General features: G+C 38.1%; 1 protein-coding gene across 1 annotated transcript in view; it reads left to right on the top strand.

Moving 5' to 3' along the window:
- Positions 1–11978: 11978 nt before the first annotated feature.
- The window catches only part of LOC105249785 (netrin-1), a 175717-nt gene continuing 168118 nt past the window's right edge, over positions 11979–19577 (top strand). The window contains exon 1 of the mRNA XM_011255518.3: positions 11979–13947. Within this exon, the coding sequence (XP_011253820.2) occupies positions 12558–13947 (1390 nt within the window). The 5' untranslated portion in view covers positions 11979–12557. The remainder of the gene's footprint in view (positions 13948–19577) is intronic.

Below are 19577 nucleotides of genomic sequence, written 5' to 3' on the forward strand. Positions count from 1 at the left end.
AAGATGGAAATCGGGGTCATGTTTGTACAGGATCATGTTTCGTGATATCAAATGTTTTTTTTTTTTTGCAAAATTTTTTCGTTGCGATTCGATGTGTATCTCATAATGTATTTGGATAACACGCACACACTCGATGAGATGCGCTCGACATATTTGATATATAAGATATTGTAATTTATAGTTTTACATAAACGTCATACATATAACGCGTAAATTTCGATAGACATCGTTCAATCGAACACAATGCGAAACAAAAGACACGCCGGATCCTCGCGCAACGCATTTCTGCTTTCCTCCGTGTCCACCAAAATCGCAAGATATAGATATGTATATGTGCTCTCCTTACATGTTTAAATACGAAAGAAATTCCAAAGAAACAACGCCGATCCCAAGGGGATGCGAATCGCGGCGCTTGTCGGTAATTCATCGGATTCTTGCGTAATCTTTTTATAGGTAGTTTTATATTCTTTTTTAATGCGCAAAAGAGAAAAACGTGAGATCAGAGAGAGGCAGGGAAAGAGAAAGAGAGTGGTGAAAATCAAGAAATATAAGAGTTTTTTTTTTTTTTTTTAAGTAAAGGATAATACAGATAATGGAAGAAGAATGTGTGATTTAGATAAAAGCGTGAAATCGTCGGAAATATAGAGAAAAAAGAAAACGAGAGAAAGGGTGAGTCGAATATACTGTGTCGTGTCGCCGGAATGAAGTGTACTCACCGGAGATCGTCGAAACAAGACAGGCGGACCGCGCGCGCCAGTGTAAATCTCGTACGTGTAATAATACTTAAAAAAAATAAGAAAGGAAAGAAAAGAAGCGCGCGGTTCTATCGAGCCGGTATGCGGATGTAATTTTGAGGAACTTACCTATTTAACGACGGTTAACATGGGAACATTGCACACAATGCATATCCTCTGTTCATTTTACGTAGCCGACGAAACTTTTTCCATCGAGAGAAATGAGAAAGCGGTGGATCACTCTTAGTCGTTCGTAAGGCGCGGAGGTGCGCAAGGTTCGCGGCCTCCACCCACCCCCGCCCGCCCCGCTCCCTCCTTGCATCCGCTTTAATCAAAATGCAACAAGTGTCGGCTGTACGCGCTCATCGAGATCGGGCGCGAAAGTCGCGCTCGAGATACCATGTTGATTAATGTACGAGCGTGACTAGGAATGATTTGACTCATATTGAGTACCCCTGTTCGATTATATTCATCATGTTAATCCTTAATTGATAAGGTGTAAAGGGATCATCATATTTATATTATGAAATATAGTAGGCGATATACATTCATTATTAACGAAAGGGAGATATTAAATACGTACTTTTTATTACTTTTTGTATTGCACTTACAAATCAGAGAGATTGATTTTTTTTCTTTTTTTTTTTTCAAATTTATGTATTATATACATATTTAATGATAATATTTTTTTGTTATAAAACGAAACGTTATATATTGATGAGTCGAATGACAAGTCGAAGCTAATTTAATCGAGAAATTAAATACTTGGTTAAATTAAAATCAGCTTGGATAATGCGAACATATTTGGAAAATGTCCCAAGGCACTGTTTATGTTTTATAAATTTTTTCATAAATTTGAAATAGAAATAGAAAGAATTATAATTCACAATGTATTAAATATATATATATACATATTTGTTATATCATCAATTATATATACAGACCAATTATATACAGCGAGCAAAAATACTGAAACAGCGAAGGATAAAATCTCGAATATGACAGATTGAATAATTACAATACCATTTAATCTGTATGTCAAATCAAGAATTGAAACCATGATACTTATGACAATTTTAATTGAGAATTGTGCAAGAAAAAATTATTCATTAGCATGCGGATCGCGATCGTTGCCCGATCTCGAGAACGCGATCGCTGTTTACGAACGATTAACCCAATAAACTTTCATTACGGGGCGTTACGTGGTTTGCCGTGCGGATGCTCGATTTTTATGATTTATTTGTCGGAACAGAAGAGCCAGGAGAGAGAGAAAGAGAGTGAGAGTGACAGAGAGAAAGAGAGTGAGAGTGAGAGAAAAATTGTATTCGTAGGCGGTGCCTCGTTCTCGTTTGCTGCGAGACTTGTATATGCCTCTTCCTGCATTGCATATTTCTCTCGTTTATATAAATATATTTTGTATATCGCGAAAAAAAGAGAGTGTATATATTATAGTCAATATCGTGAATTATTATTGATTACTCTCTGATTGCTCTGGTTTGAATAAGCACAAAGTTTGGGATTATTGGTATTGATTTTTATATTCCAAGGTACATATGTACGTTTAACAGTTTGATGCTGAACATTTATTGCAGAGAAAATAATTTTGTATAGCGTTGCGACTTTTATTTATGTTATATTATGACACATTTTTATTTATCTATATTGCTTTTCAAGTATCAATGTTTTTGATGTATATAATTAATACTTTTTTTAAGATACTTCCGTAAAATGCTTTGAAATACCAAATGAAATTACAGTGTAGTTGTAAATGCAAATACATTGTATAATTTTATTGCTTGGAATAACGAGACATTAAGCTTACTAAGACGGGCTGAAAATATTGCTCACAAACCAATATCTATATATATATAAAACATATATTTTAGTTTATCATAAAGTATTTTCCAAAGAATAAATAAATTAATAACGCTTTGTATGATCTATTAGATTGCACATATTTAAATATAAATATATATTTAAATAATCTAACCATAGTTCTCTCGCAGTTATCAATTAAATGGCAAAAATAAAAGAAAAAAAATTGCTTTCAGTTTTTTTTTCAAGAAATTATTTTATTGTTACATTTAAGAGAATGTTATTTACGTATGAATGATAAGCTTCTCGTGTAGGTATTTGCGATTGATTTTTCGATGTAGCACACATACTGCTACTTATATATTCGTTGCTAGAATAATTATACTTATTTCTTCCTATATCAATTATCGCGTTAAATGTATGGGAAAAATGCGCAAGGCTCGCAGACGGCTTGCGTTTCTAGGAGAAGCGAGGCACGTCTAGGAATTTGTATGCTTGTAAATCATTGCAGAGCGTCTTGAGTCGAGATCTGTTGAAACAGAAATAAACAAGAAATCTAATTTATACCAAGTGTCTTACTAAAGTATCTATTCCAATTATACCAATAAATGGATAGATACGGTTTCACAGTATCGAGACAGATGTGTGTCAAGTATAGTATTAATTATACGAACTCTGAGAAACGCGAAACGTTCGAAAACATCAATTTTCGAAAATCTATATCTATCTATATATCGTCATTTTATTATTAAGAAAAAGAAAGATTGCGTCTCCCTATATGATAAAAAATTGACTCCCTCTTCATTATATACTTTTCACATTGCGAAAAAACTAAATTAATTTATTACTATAAATTAATTTATTTCCGTGAATTATTTGCAAAAATGTTATCTTTTGACTTTAGAAATCACATGGAATTACATTAAGGAGAATAAGATATTCTATTTTGTTTGATTCTTATTTAATGTAATTTTATTTTAGAACCGCTATCATCTATACATTTATATGTTAAGCTTTCAGAATTTTTATCAAGATTAGCGAAAACGAATCTTGCACAGTGTATAGCGGATAAATGATGTAAATCTTTTTTTCTTTGCGAGTCTGTTTATGCACTCAGAGCTTTTGGAAATTAGACGAAAGACGTTAAATATAAACCTTTTTTCTCGTATCACGAATCCTGTTTCTTTTATCTTAACACTCTAGAAAACTTTGCGGCGTCGAATGTTCTCTCGAAATTAGTATCGATTAGAGATTGCTCGTTTGAATAAATGCGAACGGCAAACTGAACGGCAACGCCACGCACGAGCATACAAATACAATAAAAAGAAAGAAAGAAGTATTATTTCTACACGAAAGCCGAGAGATAAAGGTATATAAATAATATATATATTATATGACAAAGTATATAAATATATATATATATTTAGGTAATTAGAATAAATAATATATATGTATATGATTGAGAGAAAATGAATAATTATAAATACAGTATACACACATACATACATATACATATACAAACTCTTACACAACAGGTACACACGCATAGATCCTGACACGCATACAATTTACACGTACGGTACAGAGCAATACGTGATACTTCTGTGGAGGACAGGGAACAAGAAGATAATACAAGTGCCAGAGAGCATTCCTAGGAAACTCTTTTTGCGATCGTTTTACCGTCTGTGTTTTTTTTTATTCTCGAAACGGGTGTGCATCTACATATTAGCGAATAAATCGCCTCGCGATCCGCAGGATCGTTCCTAAGCCGTGCTGTCTGTATCTATAATTATTGCGAAGCGACACGACACGACTCGTAGACATAATTAGCACGTTTCTTCGAGTGGAGATCGCGATGGTGTCAAGTGTATGGAGACGAGAAACGCGTCCTAAATGAATCATTGTCCTCCATAAAGAATTTAAAAGTATGCTATAAATCGAAGATAATAATAATTGCTTCGATATTTTTGTTCGGAAAATAGCAATCGATTCCAAATTGGTGAATCACAGATTGAAAGAAAAAGCTCTGCTTTTTAATGAAAATGGCAGGTTTGCATGATATTAAAAAAACTTGCTCTTTATATCAATTTGAAATCGAACAACAAATTCGAAATCGTTTATAATCGATGAAAAAATTTTGCTTTCGAATCAAAAGGAAAATTTTTTTATCAATTATGAACGTTATCACATTTTTCGTTTCTGATGTCATGATTCAATTACAACTCTAGTGCATAATCTATGGATAAAAGAAAATAAATATAAAATAAATATAAAAATTGCGATATTAATTTTTAATATATAACAAATTCACATAGCCATTAATGTTATATTTCACTTTCTCTCTAACTATAAATATATAATACACTTTTTCAAGAAAATATCCAAAAGTTGCCTGTAATATAATATATAATATCAATAAATTACAATGTTTAATTTTTCAAATAATGTCAGATATAGCAATCGATTCAAGATTTAGTCACAAGATCAAGTATCGCGTTTATGTAATCAAATGACTTGACACTCTTGGCGCATTCTCGCTCGCATGGACTCGAACTAATTTATAACGCAACTCACCCATCGCGTACGAGAAAAAAAAATATAAGTGGCGATGCCACTTCTCTGTGGAACTTTTGGTGATTCCCACTGTTGTTTAGTCGTTGCGCGACCACGCGTTTCTCTCACACGTAACAGCGAAACACGTTTCACCGGCAGTCGAGTGCTTCCTCGAGGTGTCACGCGTTACTTTCAACGGTATATTTCGTACAAATACTATACTACTTTTAGACGTAATTTGTAAGCTTCGTAGAGTGAAAAAAAAGAAAACTGGGAATTAAATGATGCGAACGGATCGCGGCGTGGACGAGCACTCAAGCGATAATTCGCTCCTCTCTCCTTTTCTTTCATGCGACGAAAGAAGAAAAAAAATACGTTATATCATTATTACCATACACGTATTGCCTCCGTGTATTCGATCGGATTTTCCTTTTTCTTTATCGCATTCGCGTTCGCTCGTCCCCGCTGCGCATTCGTGTTTTAGAACCGCAATGTGTTTTTCACAGACAACCGACGTAAATATCTCGCGACCAAGCGCAGAAACCGTGAACGACGTGGTGAGCGCACGTCGTTGTCTTGTAACATTGTAAATTACTATAAAATGGCGAACGTTTAATAAATTATTTGATCAAACCTGCCGAGCGTCTCCTTATCGTGTCCAAGTCCTTTTTATTAAAAAGCGAAGTAACGCTTCATGCTTCGATTTGTGCCTTTTACAAAATATTTCGAATAGATAATTTTTTTTTAATAGAAACTTTTTTTAACAAAAATGTCGAGACATTTAAAACATCTTTTGCAGAAAAAAATTATTTATACAATTGAATATCAAATTGTAAAATATTACAAGGAAAAAGTATCTTGAAAATCTATTTTTCTCTCCAGTTATTATATTATTTGCATCAATTTTTAATTTAATGTAACGCTACTAATCAAGCTATAAAAAGATAATTCTGATATTTCCTAAGTAAAGTAATTAACATATTTTTTCGTAGATTAATCATAATAAAAATGTATAATTTTGTTTTTAAAAGTCCATATATTTTATAATATTTATTAATATATTATATGATTCTCTCTCTCTCTCATATTCATTCAATAAGATGTTTAATAGCATTATCGATATCTCAGAAATGATAAAGATAATAGATTGAAGATGCCTGTGGTGTTTACATCATCTTTTTATTAGTTTCTTCTTATAGATATAAATTAGCTCGACCTAAAAAAGGGGTGACGTCGTTCGAGGAATATTCGCGTGTAGCCCGCGTTCGGGTATCATAAATTCTTCGACTTTACATGGGGTTAATCCTAGAATCGTGAATATCGGCACGAACCTCGCTCGTTCCCGGGGATTACGCAAGGCGACTCGCCCCAGCTATAGCTGGTTTCAGAAAAGCCGCCGATCGTGCGTCACTTGGAGAAAAAACGAGCAATCTTATACATGCGTTAATCAACCGAGGAAGATGAATCGTTCACCTTCTGCTGCGTTATTTTGAAATTTCTGTGGAAACTCGTGCAAGAAATTGACGAATTTCTACTATTCCTATCTCGTTCCCAAGCTCGTCGAACAATTCGAAAGAGCATTCGTATATTATTTCGTTTTCAATATTTTCTGTCTTTAATTATTCAGAAAATATTGGAATATTAAGCGTAATAAAATAGAGCCTCAATATTGATTAAAATGTTGAGTTTATTATCGATAGTTCGAGTATCTCTCAAAGTTAAATCCGTTCAACAGAAATTGAGAAACGATATTACGTTCAAATTTGTTACATATTTATATTTTTAAATTAATTAATTTGACACTTTTAATGCCTTTTCGGCGAGCATGTCTTTCGAGTATAAGACTCTCCATTCATGAAATAAATTCTGAAAGATGGGAAGAGATTGTTCGATCTTTCGCAATGGCCTTTATTACGAAGTATATTCATCAGGCCGATCATTATCCACGGTCAGGGCGACAGGAAGCGGCATGAAAGGGGTCGATCCGTAGAAACGGAAGGCGCCTATAAGAACCCTGATCTCGTAAGCAAGGGCGAGAAAAGGATATCGCGATCGGTCAGCGGTGTCAACGATAGCGTTTTCAAGTTTTAATCCGCGCGAAGCCTAAGCTGTAAAGCCCGAACGTTATCACGGCCGTTTCGTGCCCATCCAGCCATTCGTCCAGATTATATTAATTCGATTAATGAATGCTGCCCATCGTCCACGCGTTCATAGATTTCTCTCCGATTCGCTCGTCGTGTGCCCCGAAGTTCGATAAAAGACATAATTCCGAGAGAGAGAAATATAGCACTGATGTGACGAAGAAGATTCTCAAAGATGGAGGTTTGATGACTGCAAATTTGATTAAATTCGCCAATATTAACGTTAATTAAAATTTACTAAATATATTTAAATTATATTTGTAATAATTGCACTGGCTGTGTGATTTAAGAAGATATGTAAGATATAAAGAGAGAAACATGTCATGTTTGAATGCGAGGGTTGAAACATTTTATGAGATTGATTTGAACATTGATATTAATATTTGATATTAATTTTCCAAGGCTATAATTTTCTTATTCATAATAACTGCGTCATAAATCGAAGAAGAAAAGGGAGGGTGTTTTTAATCATTGAGTGCACCGGGTCACATTCGCCTTGATGCACGCAAGCGGACGATGGTGATAACTTTTTATCAAATTTATGACATTTCGTTCACCGATATCATGGCTTCCAAGACTTTAAATCTGGTGCTCTTTGCTGGTTTTCGATCAGTGTAATGAATAGTTAATGGCGGCCGTATTCGTGGCAGTCATATTTCAAGCAGTTACAGACAATATTAATGTTATATTTATACGTGGGAATCAAGTTTAGAGCATAATTGTATAGGGTGATTCATAATTAATGCACCAAAAGTTAAAGGTAAATTCTTTTAAATGAAAAATTTTGTTGGAAATTATTGGTAGAGATAATTATTTATCGCGACCTATAGAATTTATTGAGTTCATTTGAAATTAATTAAAGATTAAAATATTTACGTGTATTTTTAAAGCTTAATTCACGAAAAATTGGTTCCCATTTTCCCAGGAATAGCTTTTAAATTAAAATGATTGAAAAATAAAGAATTTTTTGAAAATATAATTAATTATAAATTTGAATATACAAATTCATGCGAATTTTTATTGAAATTTTTATTCGAAGCAAATTACCAAAATATGTAACGTTAAATGATAAAAAATTGTGTAAGAAATGATGAAAAATCGAGATCCTAAGATATCCGTTATTAAAATTCGAATAGAATATTTTGAAACAACCTGTATAGTAATACACACTTTAAAGGAAACTCTTTCTCCGCATAATGAATAATTGACGAAAGCGATGATAATCTCTGAGTTTGTAAAAACCCGTCAGTTCATTTATCCTTGAATTAAATGAATAATTGATCGGAGAGATAGTATTACGATTCTAAAACTGCATTTATCGGTTTTATAGAATCCGCAAAGTATAATTATTTAATTGATACCGATATTTTGGGATTAATATTGTATGCCTACAAAGCTTAGGCTTTTCTCTACGACGTAGGCAATTAGAGTGAAAAATATTGCAAAATATTACATCAAGTTATTATAGCACATATACATTTTTTACGAAACGATATGACAGAAAATTGTAATAAAAACTAATCTATCTATAATTTTGTTTGTATATATCATATATACATAATTGTACGCAATATTACAATTGCTATAAATATCACAGAATAACATGTGCCTAAATAATTATAAATAATAACGCATCTCGTAAAAAAATTGTCGGGTCGAAAAAATATTCAGAAAGTCAATCCATCGAAAGTACAAATCCATGCGAATTCTGTCAGATGGTATTATTAAATATTATTCTTACAGTTGCGAAATATTCCTTCGCGTGTGCGAGGACACTCATATATCCTAAATAATCCTCCCCGATTTTCGACACAGAATACGAGGCCTAAAGACCGCGCAAAAGAAGAAATGCGTTTTAAGCGCGAAGAGGTAGCGCTTGTGAAAAGCATTCCAGCCACCACCTGCGTCGAACGCCATAATTATGTTTCTTGTGCTTTGGGTACTTTGGAATCCGCATTTGGATACTTTGCCTGCTCGGAGGATGGCTTTTTGATACATAAATTGCCTTTTGTCAGACTGCGGGGCGCCCTTAAACGGTGGCGGTGGTTTTGCGTTTTCACGCGTCTTCCATCTCGAGCGAATTATATCGACACCGACGCGATTCTACTTTCTTCACTTTTTATAGTAACGTTGCATATATTTAAGTGTACACAATATGTTTTGAACGCGATTCTTTCTCTACAATTTTGTAAGATTTTTAAATTAAAAAAATTAATTTTAAGAGTTATTTCCGACAATTAAGGTCTTGACATTGAATATCTTGTATCTTGAATAGTCTCCATCAAAATTCTTGAAGTAAAATTTATATTAATTCTTATGTTAATTAATTTTATTATTTGATGTAGATAATTAATTTGATTATTGATTCGTGTTAATTCATATATTTGAACCGCAAATTTAATAGTTTTTTTTATTGAATAGCTTTACGTAACGACTAATGTCAAGAAAGAATTTTAAATAATATAAAAAGATTATATAAATGAAATACAATCGAAAAAGATATACTAATTAACGTCACATGATGCTAGGCTATCTCTTTAATAAGAAAAAAATCGGGAAAGTGCTGACAGTATAGTTATCGCCATCTACGCTAATGAAAAAGAGATTGCCTCGAAGAATTTAAAGCAGGGAGAGACAGAGAGAAAAAACTATAACGAATCTTTGTTAGATGAATCTTTAGACTCACGAAGAGATCCGCGACTGACTTAATTTCGCCTGGACCTATATTTATCGTATCCAATGCCAGATTTCGAGCTGTCAAGTTACGGACGAGCCAACGAGACCTTTCCATATTGCGGTCCAACACAGAAGTTTGCGTGACGGCAACAGACGTTGCGCTGCCTTTTCTCTCCGTTCTTCCTCGTCGACTTTTCTTCTCGTTCCTTCTTCCTCATTTTTTACATTTTGGTCTGTTTTTTTTTCTTCAATCGCCAATTCGACGCCAACCAATGGAGCGGCAGAAAACTCGCCGCGCGCAACCGGATCCGTTCTCTCTCTTTCTCTCTCTCTCTCTCTTTCTCTCTGGACGAAATCGACGGAAGAACCCACTCGCCCGCAGGGAGATCACGGTGAAATAATCCGCGGATAAATTCCTCTTGTAACACGGGATAGAGAAGCGAGCGTTCTTTACGATCCGCTCGCGGCGACCGATTCCTTGAATGAACATGTCCCATTGACAGACGAACGCTGTTCGATTGCTTCATCGATACCTTTCGCATCCGCTCTTGAACATTAATAATAATATTCATATCTTATGATATGTATTCGTTCAACGGAACCGTAATCGAGAATCGAAGCAACTTTCTTATCAAAGATATTAAAACGTCAATAATTTAGTGCTATACGAGCGGCTCTTAATTTTAAAGAAGCTTATACCTTGAGACTCGGATACAAAATATTGTACAAGAAGGATAATGCTCAATTAAATTTTTCTAGAGGAAATAATTTTCGTATTTTTCGACGTCGAGGGAATATATATAATAAAGTATATTAATTAACTGTTTATTTTATCATGTTTATTTAGTCGGAGGGTCTATTTGCATCATGATGTTACATAACAATACATCTTCGTTGCAATCAGAAAGATTTTATTTTGGCATTTTGTACCTCATCATTTAAACTATAGTTATTTAAACTAGAAAAACAAATCGTCAATCAGAGTCAGTTAATCAAGACATTACTCAATAGAGGCGACATTCAGCGGTAGTGTATTAACGGAAACGGATTACATTGAGCAATATTATGCTCGAGTATATAGAGGGCCGATGATTGAACGGCCAAAGACAAACTAACGTACACATACACGCTGTCCACTATGCACCATGTGCTACGCAAAGACGATATATACAGGGAATTGTGATGTTACATAATATTGCATATCGTATAATATATTCATGTATGTAAATCCCTGCCTTGTGACAGAAAATTATCGTACAACGTTATTTCAAAGGACAAATAATATAAAATCTAATCGGATGTGAATTTTCAGGTCATTTTTGATAAGATTAAAGAAAAATGTATATATTTTTTCACTATTACTGACATGTTTTTTTCGAAAGCATTTCTTTCAAGTGCGATTACGTAAGAAACTTTCCGCTTTTGCCACAACGTACTAAAATCTTGGAGAAAAGAATAGAATATAAGTACATTTCTTCGACATCTCTTTCGAATGTTTCTCGTGGAAAGTATATTTCTCTATGATATTTAATATATAAATAATTCGAATATTATACAGAATATTATTTTACAATCTGTCATCCGTACTGAATTGGAAGCACGTGCGATCGAAAAGCAACAAAATCTCAAAATCAAACGAGAGGGAGAGAGAGAAAGAGAGAGAGAGAGCCAACAGGTTAACAGGTTTAAAATCGCCGAAATAGAAAAGAAAATAAGAAAAGCCACACGTAATGCGTCCCATCCTTTCTCTCTGATTCGAGAAAAGCATCCTCGGGGTCAGTTGACCGATTCTGGTCCATGGTAGCGCACGCAGCATCCCTCCGGCGCTTTGAATCCGTGGACCATCTCGCGTGTGGGGGCCGCGAGCGTGCCGTCCGATTGGCCCACGTGAGCACGGGAGCGAGTGCGACCAAGTCGTTGGCCGAACGGAGATGAGAGAGAAAAGCGAGTGAAGGGGATGAAGAGGGAGGGAGGGTGCACGCATCGCCTCGGTCGCGGCGGGGTGGGGAGGGCCCGCGACCGGAGAGGGACTCGCGGCAGTTCGGATGCGCATCGTGCGAGGACGGCGTTTCAGTTAGCGGCGAGCCGCTGTCGAGATTGGGATTGTTTTATCGTCGGTTTCGATTCTCTCCCCCTCGCTTTTCGCGCCACCGAGCTCGTCCGTCGATCGCAACGATCCGGACGAAACGCGTCTCCGGAGATCCAAGTTTCCTCGAGCGAGAGGAACTCTTCGGAGCGGTGAACCAAACGAGCCTTCCCCCGAACGGTAATCTGGTTTCAGTGCGTGGAACAGTGCGTTTTATTTTTTCGTGAAGGTATAATAACAAAATTCATCGCGACCATCGTAGGAATAATCTCGACCGGTATCGATATAATGTGAATCGCTGTGAGTGAGTGAGAGAATTGAGCGAGACAGAGAGAGAGAAAGCGAGAGAGGGAGAAAGAGACGGACAACAGAAATTAAACGTGATCCGATTTCAACATGACGCGGAGCGTGGCCTAAGACCGATCGCGTTTCAGTCCCTCTACCTCGGAGGGAAAAGTCAAGCGAGAGAGGCGAGAACCTCCTCTCGTTCTCGCGGTCACCGTAGCGTCCCCGTAACTCCCCCCGAAGAACGTTCGCCATCGGTGCGGAAACATGACGGAGAAGCAACGAGGTCCGCGTTCCTTCCGGACCGTCCTCGCGACGATCCTGTTCGGCCAGTTCCTGCTGCTGCTGCCGGCGCAGCAGGCCCGCGGCGAGATCTACCCCAAGATGTTCTCCAGCCAGCAGAGCCCCAGCGACCCGTGCTACGACGAGGACCGGCCGCGACGCTGCATTCCCGACTTCGTGAACGCGGCCTTCGGGGCGACCGTGGAAGCGTCGTCCACGTGCGGCACCGGCGGGCCCACCCGCTACTGCGACGTGAATGACGAGCCCGGCGGCACCGCCGGCATCGGCCACTGCCACGTGTGCGACGACAGCACACCTCGACGGCGCTTCCCCGCCAGTTACCTGACCGATCTCAACAATCCCAACAACGTCACCTGCTGGCGCAGCGAGCCGCTCGTCAGCTCGCAAAGCTTCTCGGCACCGCCCGACAACGTCACCCTCACCCTCTCGCTCGGCAAGAAGTACGAGTTGACGTACGTCAGTCTGCAGTTCTGCCCGCGCGCCGCCAAGCCGGACTCGATCGCGATCTACAAGTCCATGGATTACGGCAAGACCTGGCAGCCGTTCCAGTTCTACTCGTCGCAGTGCCGGCGGGTCTACGGCAGACCGAATCGCGCCACCATCACCAAGTCCAACGAGCAGGAGGCGCGATGCACCGATAGTCATCGTTACACCGGGGGAGACGGCCTCGGCCCGGTCGGCAGAATCGCCTTCAGCACCCTGGAGGGCCGACCGTCCGCCGCCGACTTTGACAACTCGCCGGTGCTGCAGGACTGGGTTACCGCCACCGATATCCGCGTGGTGTTCAACCGACTGCACATGCCGCAGCAGCCGGATCAGATGACGTCGCACAATGGCGCCGAGGAACATCACATCGCGGCGATCGGCGTCGAGGAGCTGACCAAGAGGGAGCGGGAGGAGCGCCTCAAGAGCCAGAAGAACGCGATTCTCCTTCACGCGCAGCACGATCCCCTGGTCACGGCGTTGCCGTCGGTGCACCAGGTGCTCGCGCCCCAGGAGATGCAGTCCAACGACGCGATCGACTCCGCGGTGCGGGACATGGGCTTCGTCCCGATCACCGTCTCCACGTCCACGACGCCGACGCCGGCCAGCAACGGCGTGGTGATGATAGTACCGGCCGGTCTAGGCCCGGCCACCGCCACCATGGCCCACCATTACGCGGTCTCGGACTTCGCCGTGGGCGGCAGGTGCAAGTGCAACGGCCACGCGGCGCGCTGCATCCCCGGCAAGGACGGCGAGGTCGTCTGCGAGTGCAGGCACAACACCGCTGGCAGGGACTGCGAGCGATGTCGGCCCTTCCACTTCGACCGGCCGTGGGCCAGGGCCACCGCCAGAGACGCCAACGAGTGCAAAGGTTGGTGGAACGCGATCTCGATAATGATAGTAATAATGGTTTACGCGCCTGTCGTTTTTGCATACGGGTTTCATTCATGTTGCGATAATGGAGTTACGTAAAAATAATGCGAGTCTAGAGAGAGAGACTTGCGTATATTTAGAATCTAATCTACGTGTGGCAAAACACCTGGCTCGAGAAATACATTACTATACTTTTCTTTTATTTTTTTAAATATCCAATTCAATACATTCTAATTATACGTTTTAATCACTTTAATAATCAATAATTTTATACGAATATAAATTTGCGATAATATTCTCTTTTAATATTTTTTATGTACTTTAATTTAACTAAATCGAACAATTGAAAAATCAAACGCTCGGTGAAAAATCGTGCAATATTTCGATCGAAAGATGAATTAAACAATTTGATTTATTTTTCGACATTAGATATTTTGACAGATAGTTAAAATAGCTTCGAACTAAAATTTGACAATATGAATGCCACTATACTTGTGATTAATTGACAATGAAATGTTTTCACTTTATATTCATAAATTACCTTGTTAAAATGCATCGATTGATTTCGCGTCGCGTAATAAGCCTCAATTATATTTAAACATGTTCAAATGCCGACGCTTGTTCAAATTGCAAGACGTACAACTGCAATTTCATTTCGTGGCTTAGCGTAGGTTTGTGCGTTGAAGAGAATGCGTTTTCGGAGCGCTTATGAGTAGAGTTACGTAGGTTTGAGATATAGTTGATATATTGTAAAGCAGATTCAATTTGCGCATGTATATGTACGCAAGCTCTCGCGAACGAATATAATTGATAGAATATTATCGATAATTTCTCTTGTCATATTTCATGAATGAATCGATCGTAACATTATTATTATAAAAATTAGGACGCACTTAATAATATGTAAAATATTTTATACGTATCAGATAAAAAAGTTCCATCAAATAAGATACTTTTTTCAAATATAAAATTCGATGCATTCGTTTTTAATATCAAGGATATTTCGATACGGAGTTAGATCGATGATACTAGCTGATGGGGAGTCGCCATATGCGATGCTGTAGCGAGCTAAACATCTGGACGCTGTTTACGAATGCAAAATTAAATGGACGTGGATGCAGCTAGCTTTGAAGCTGGCTAATCCTTTGTAACTTCCGGGCAACGTATTACTTTCCGTAGCGACAGGGGAAAGGGAGTTACAATGCATATTAAAACGTTATCTATCACTTTATGATCGCAGTGTAAATTTAATGGTTACTAATTATTTTTTTTTACCGATAGAAAATTTTGCTCAATTTTCATTAAGCTTCATTTTATCCCGCAAAAAGCGTAATTTTTGTCTCGCGATATCTCACAATCAGTATTATATTTTTGATTTTATAAGCTCTCACGTGCGCGGTAATTAAATAATTAAAATTTTTCAACATATAAGCGAAATTTGCATAAAACAGACATGTATTTTATTTAATACACTTATGTGTCAGATATTAATTGTTGCCTTTTTTTTCGTTAATTTATAACAATGCTTCGAAACTTGCAACAATCTTGGTTTTCTATTTCTATTTTAACGATACACGGAGTGATTATATTTTTTTATTGAATTCTTTAATAAATTGGCAATTTTGCTCAAAGAAAACTTAGCCGCAAAGCAAAATGCATACCAGTGAAATTTTATAACTTTAAATTTGGTAAAATTCCGTTATATAATCCCTCTCATTCTCTTTTCGTTTATCCCTATAAATCTGCATCTTGGCGACGTAAGCAGGCACATCAATTCGCGCTTTTTCTTTTCTTGTTCATTCCATGCGAATGCCATTCCAATGCTCCTGCCGAATCGTCGCAGATTTCAGGGGCTACAACAATAATCTTGTGTCACCGATGAGACTCTCTAGGAACGTCGGGTGTATCCGTTATTCAACGCCATATTTATTGAGTCTATGGGATCGGGGACCCGTCGTGGGGTTGCGTATTCTGGTCTCTCGAGAAGTAAAAAAATAAACATCGAGAAGACCCGCTCGATTCCGCGTCCCTTCTTGTCTACTTATTCGTCCCCTCCGGTGTCTCTCCCCTTCTTCCCCTTCTCCCTGTCCCGTCTCTCTTGCCGAACGATCCCGGGGTTAGACCGCGCTCTTTCGGGGCTTGTCCCCTTAATTCGAAGCGGCGAGGCGTTGCTCCCGAAGTCTCGTATCGCGGAGGCCGCATAGCCGAAATCAAAAACGTCGGAGGGTAAAACCACCCTCTAAAATCGTTTCGAATCGATAAGGGAACGCGCCACCAGAGAGAGATTCTCTCGCGCGAGGGCCGCACGGCGGCGAAAAATGTAATCGGATTTAATTGGATCGGTGATTGCGAGAGGACACCCTTGTTTATTTTCGGGAGCTATGGAGCCGAGAGCGCGCGAGCGAGAAATGGAAGGCGCTCTCTCGAATGCGGCCCGAGAGCCGTGCGATTTTCGCTCTTATCGGGGAGCTCGACGTTCGATTTTTTTTTTTTTACACAAAACCCTGAATTTTAATCCGTATTGGAGATTTTAACGGTGCTCTTCGTATGCAGTTACGAGAGATACTAGTTGCCCGAGTGTCGTTGATTTTTTTAAAAATTTTCAAAATGGAGTGCAGCATCCACGAGTATTTGGCAAGGCTTCCTGATTTTTGAACTTGTTTCATAAATTTAAAAAAAATTAATATAATGTATGAGTAATGACGCAAGAAAAAAATAATTTTTAATTGGCATGATATTTTTTCGAGAAATTTAGTGTTGATAATATCAAAAAGTCAACGTTGCAAAATCAATTTATAACCGATGAGAATCTATTTTTTAAGAACAAATAGAAAGAGAGAAATCACAATACTGATTTAAACGAATAAATGTCAGCACGAAATATTTGATTCGTATACAACAATGCGCCACTCGTATTAATTGAATAATTGACTCACAGCGAACCGTAACTAACGTTCTCTGTACAATTAACGCAATGTTTTCCACAATTGGCGGAATCGCGGGTGGAATGGGGAGGCAGTGAAGCGGCGGGACGATTGTCGATTATTCCGATTAGAAAACGCGTCGGGATAATTAATTAATTACGCGGCGAGCCGTCGAATGCGAGATGCGAGAAATTGGCCGTCGCAAACGATAATATCGCGATCGGGCGAAAAATGAAAGGCCGCTTTCGAATCCATCGATCGATCGATCGATCCTTCACGTCGCGTCGATCAGGATTGCGCGCGATCGATCATCCGTGAGCAGATTGTCCCGCGCGTGGAACATCCGTGTATAACGCAACTCGACCGCGATTGTCGCACCGGAATCGTTTCTCCTTCATACCGTACCGTTCCTCTCGCCCCTTCTTCGCTCCATTTCGATATTGCGCTTTCACGCGTGTAGATAATCGTCGGCCGATTTTTCCGCTCCTGGCAGGGACGAGAGGAGACATTCGCGTGGAAAATATTTTTAGCTCGATTAAATTAAGTTAGATTAAATTAAACCAAATTTAATTAAATACTACGGGATTACATATATTCCCCTAATCGGTATGTTTGCAAAGAAAGTTCCATAAACATGCTCCCTCCAAACATGTTTGCAAATGCGAGGCATCGAGATTGCCCATGTATTGCGTAAATCCGGAAACTCAGTTGCGCGCCCGGATAATTAATCGATGTTAAATAGAAATCGAATCAATGTTCCTTGCGCACTGCTTGTATGAAGATGTTTAACATTTATACTAAAATATATATACCGGTATATTAAATCCAGTTTAGCCTGTTTATACGCGAATAAGATTTATCTTCCAGCGGAGATACACGAATGCTACATCGATTAATATCGTAAATTTTGCATCGGATATAAATAAGTTTTTTTTTTAAACATATATTAACGTTAACAAGTTTATTTATAATTATAAATATTTGGAAAATCTTGACTTATCTATTTATCTATAATATCTATGAGCCACATATGAAACCTGTTTTAGGCGCATGAATACATACTTTACAAGCGTAAATTCATTCATGTTAAAAAAAATTTTTTCTTCTAATATATATAATTTTCATATTCTTTATAATTTTTAATATTTATAAATGGCATATTTATAGTCACGGAATATGCTAAATATTATTGACTCTTGGAAAAGTGCTAAAATTAATATATATATCGGTTAATATATATATATATTTATATATATATATATATATCAAAAACGAAAATAATCGCCAGTCCTTGCACGATACCCAAAATTTCGATCCGTCTGCGAGAAGCATTTGCAGCTCCCCTGTAAAATCTAGGATTATCGCGCGCGAAACATTTCCCCCTCGCATCACTAATACGTGCATGCGCGTGTGCATGCGTGCGGAACGTCAACCGTGCGATAAATAGAAACCATTTCGCGTTTTATACGGCGCGTTACGTTCGCAGAAACGTCGTCGTTAATTATCGCGGTTAATTAATTTCAGACACGGGAGAAATTGCGCGCGATCGAGCGCCAAATCTCGCTTGGGATCGAAGGCGCCCCTGCCTTCTCACCTCTTTCTCGCTCCGGAGTCGGAGAGTCGGTTATCTTCGATTGACTCGTTTCGTTATATCAAAGGAAAAAAGGACCTACGACGCTACCTATTAATTAATACGTGCCGCGCAAGCCAGGTAATTTCTGTCTGAGCAAAATTGCGTAAAACGGCACATACTTGGCGAGAATCGTCTGTATCATCGCTTCGTATATTCTCGGAAACGTTGATGATCCAATCGTCTCCAATTTATATTGATCGAAATGATGTAGACGTATATTTTTTTATATAAGAGGAAAAAATTAAGTGTTTGAAATTTTTAAAAAGAAAGTAATGTTTATAATTTTTACTTTTTATATTCTTCTTAGATACGTTTTGTAAGAAAAATAATTTTAAAAAATCGCAAAAGAAAAGTAGAGAGATATGTGAATCTTACGAGAAGAAAATTCTACACAAACATATAATTAAGAACAAAATTACAATAATGTCGCGCGCTTAACGATTCTTCATGATACGTTCGTGGAAAAATCTTAACAAGAGTTCACGAGTGGGAGTAATTGGCAATGGAATGAGGATAATTGAAACTGAGGCCGCTGATCGTGGAAGCGATTACACAACAACAATGTTCCGATTAAGAAGCTTCTCGATTTTATGATCGTTTATTAGCTATGGCTATATAAATATATGGTGTATAAAGATATGATGATTAATTTCTTTTTAGATCCCCGATGAAAGAAATGGGGTTGCATTTCTCCCGCGTTCACGATTCTCTTGAAATTATAAAATACAATTCCGCGATTGCAGCACTTTTATAACGGCTGCGAAGAGCGTTAATAAAATATACTTTTACAGCCGCGCGTGCGTTTCCCTACGTCCAACGCAACACTCGGCACTTCATTACATCGATCGTTTCACCGACAACCCCGCGTAGAACAAACACGTCGGAAGAAACGATAGCTTTAGCTATGCACGACGAGCTTATGAAAAAGATTGACACTCGTCTATAGTCGCTTCTGTGATAAATCCTATAATAAATAATTCTCATTATATATTCTTCTGCATACGGTTTTCTCGCGGGAAATCGATTTTTGAACATTAATTATTTGAAAAAGAGAGAGAAAAAAGAGAAAGA

Source organism: Camponotus floridanus, unplaced genomic scaffold (genome assembly GCF_003227725.1).
Source record: "Camponotus floridanus strain SB8 unplaced genomic scaffold, Cflo_v7.5 scaffold25, whole genome shotgun sequence".
NCBI classification, from domain to species: domain Eukaryota; kingdom Metazoa; phylum Arthropoda; class Insecta; order Hymenoptera; family Formicidae; genus Camponotus; species Camponotus floridanus.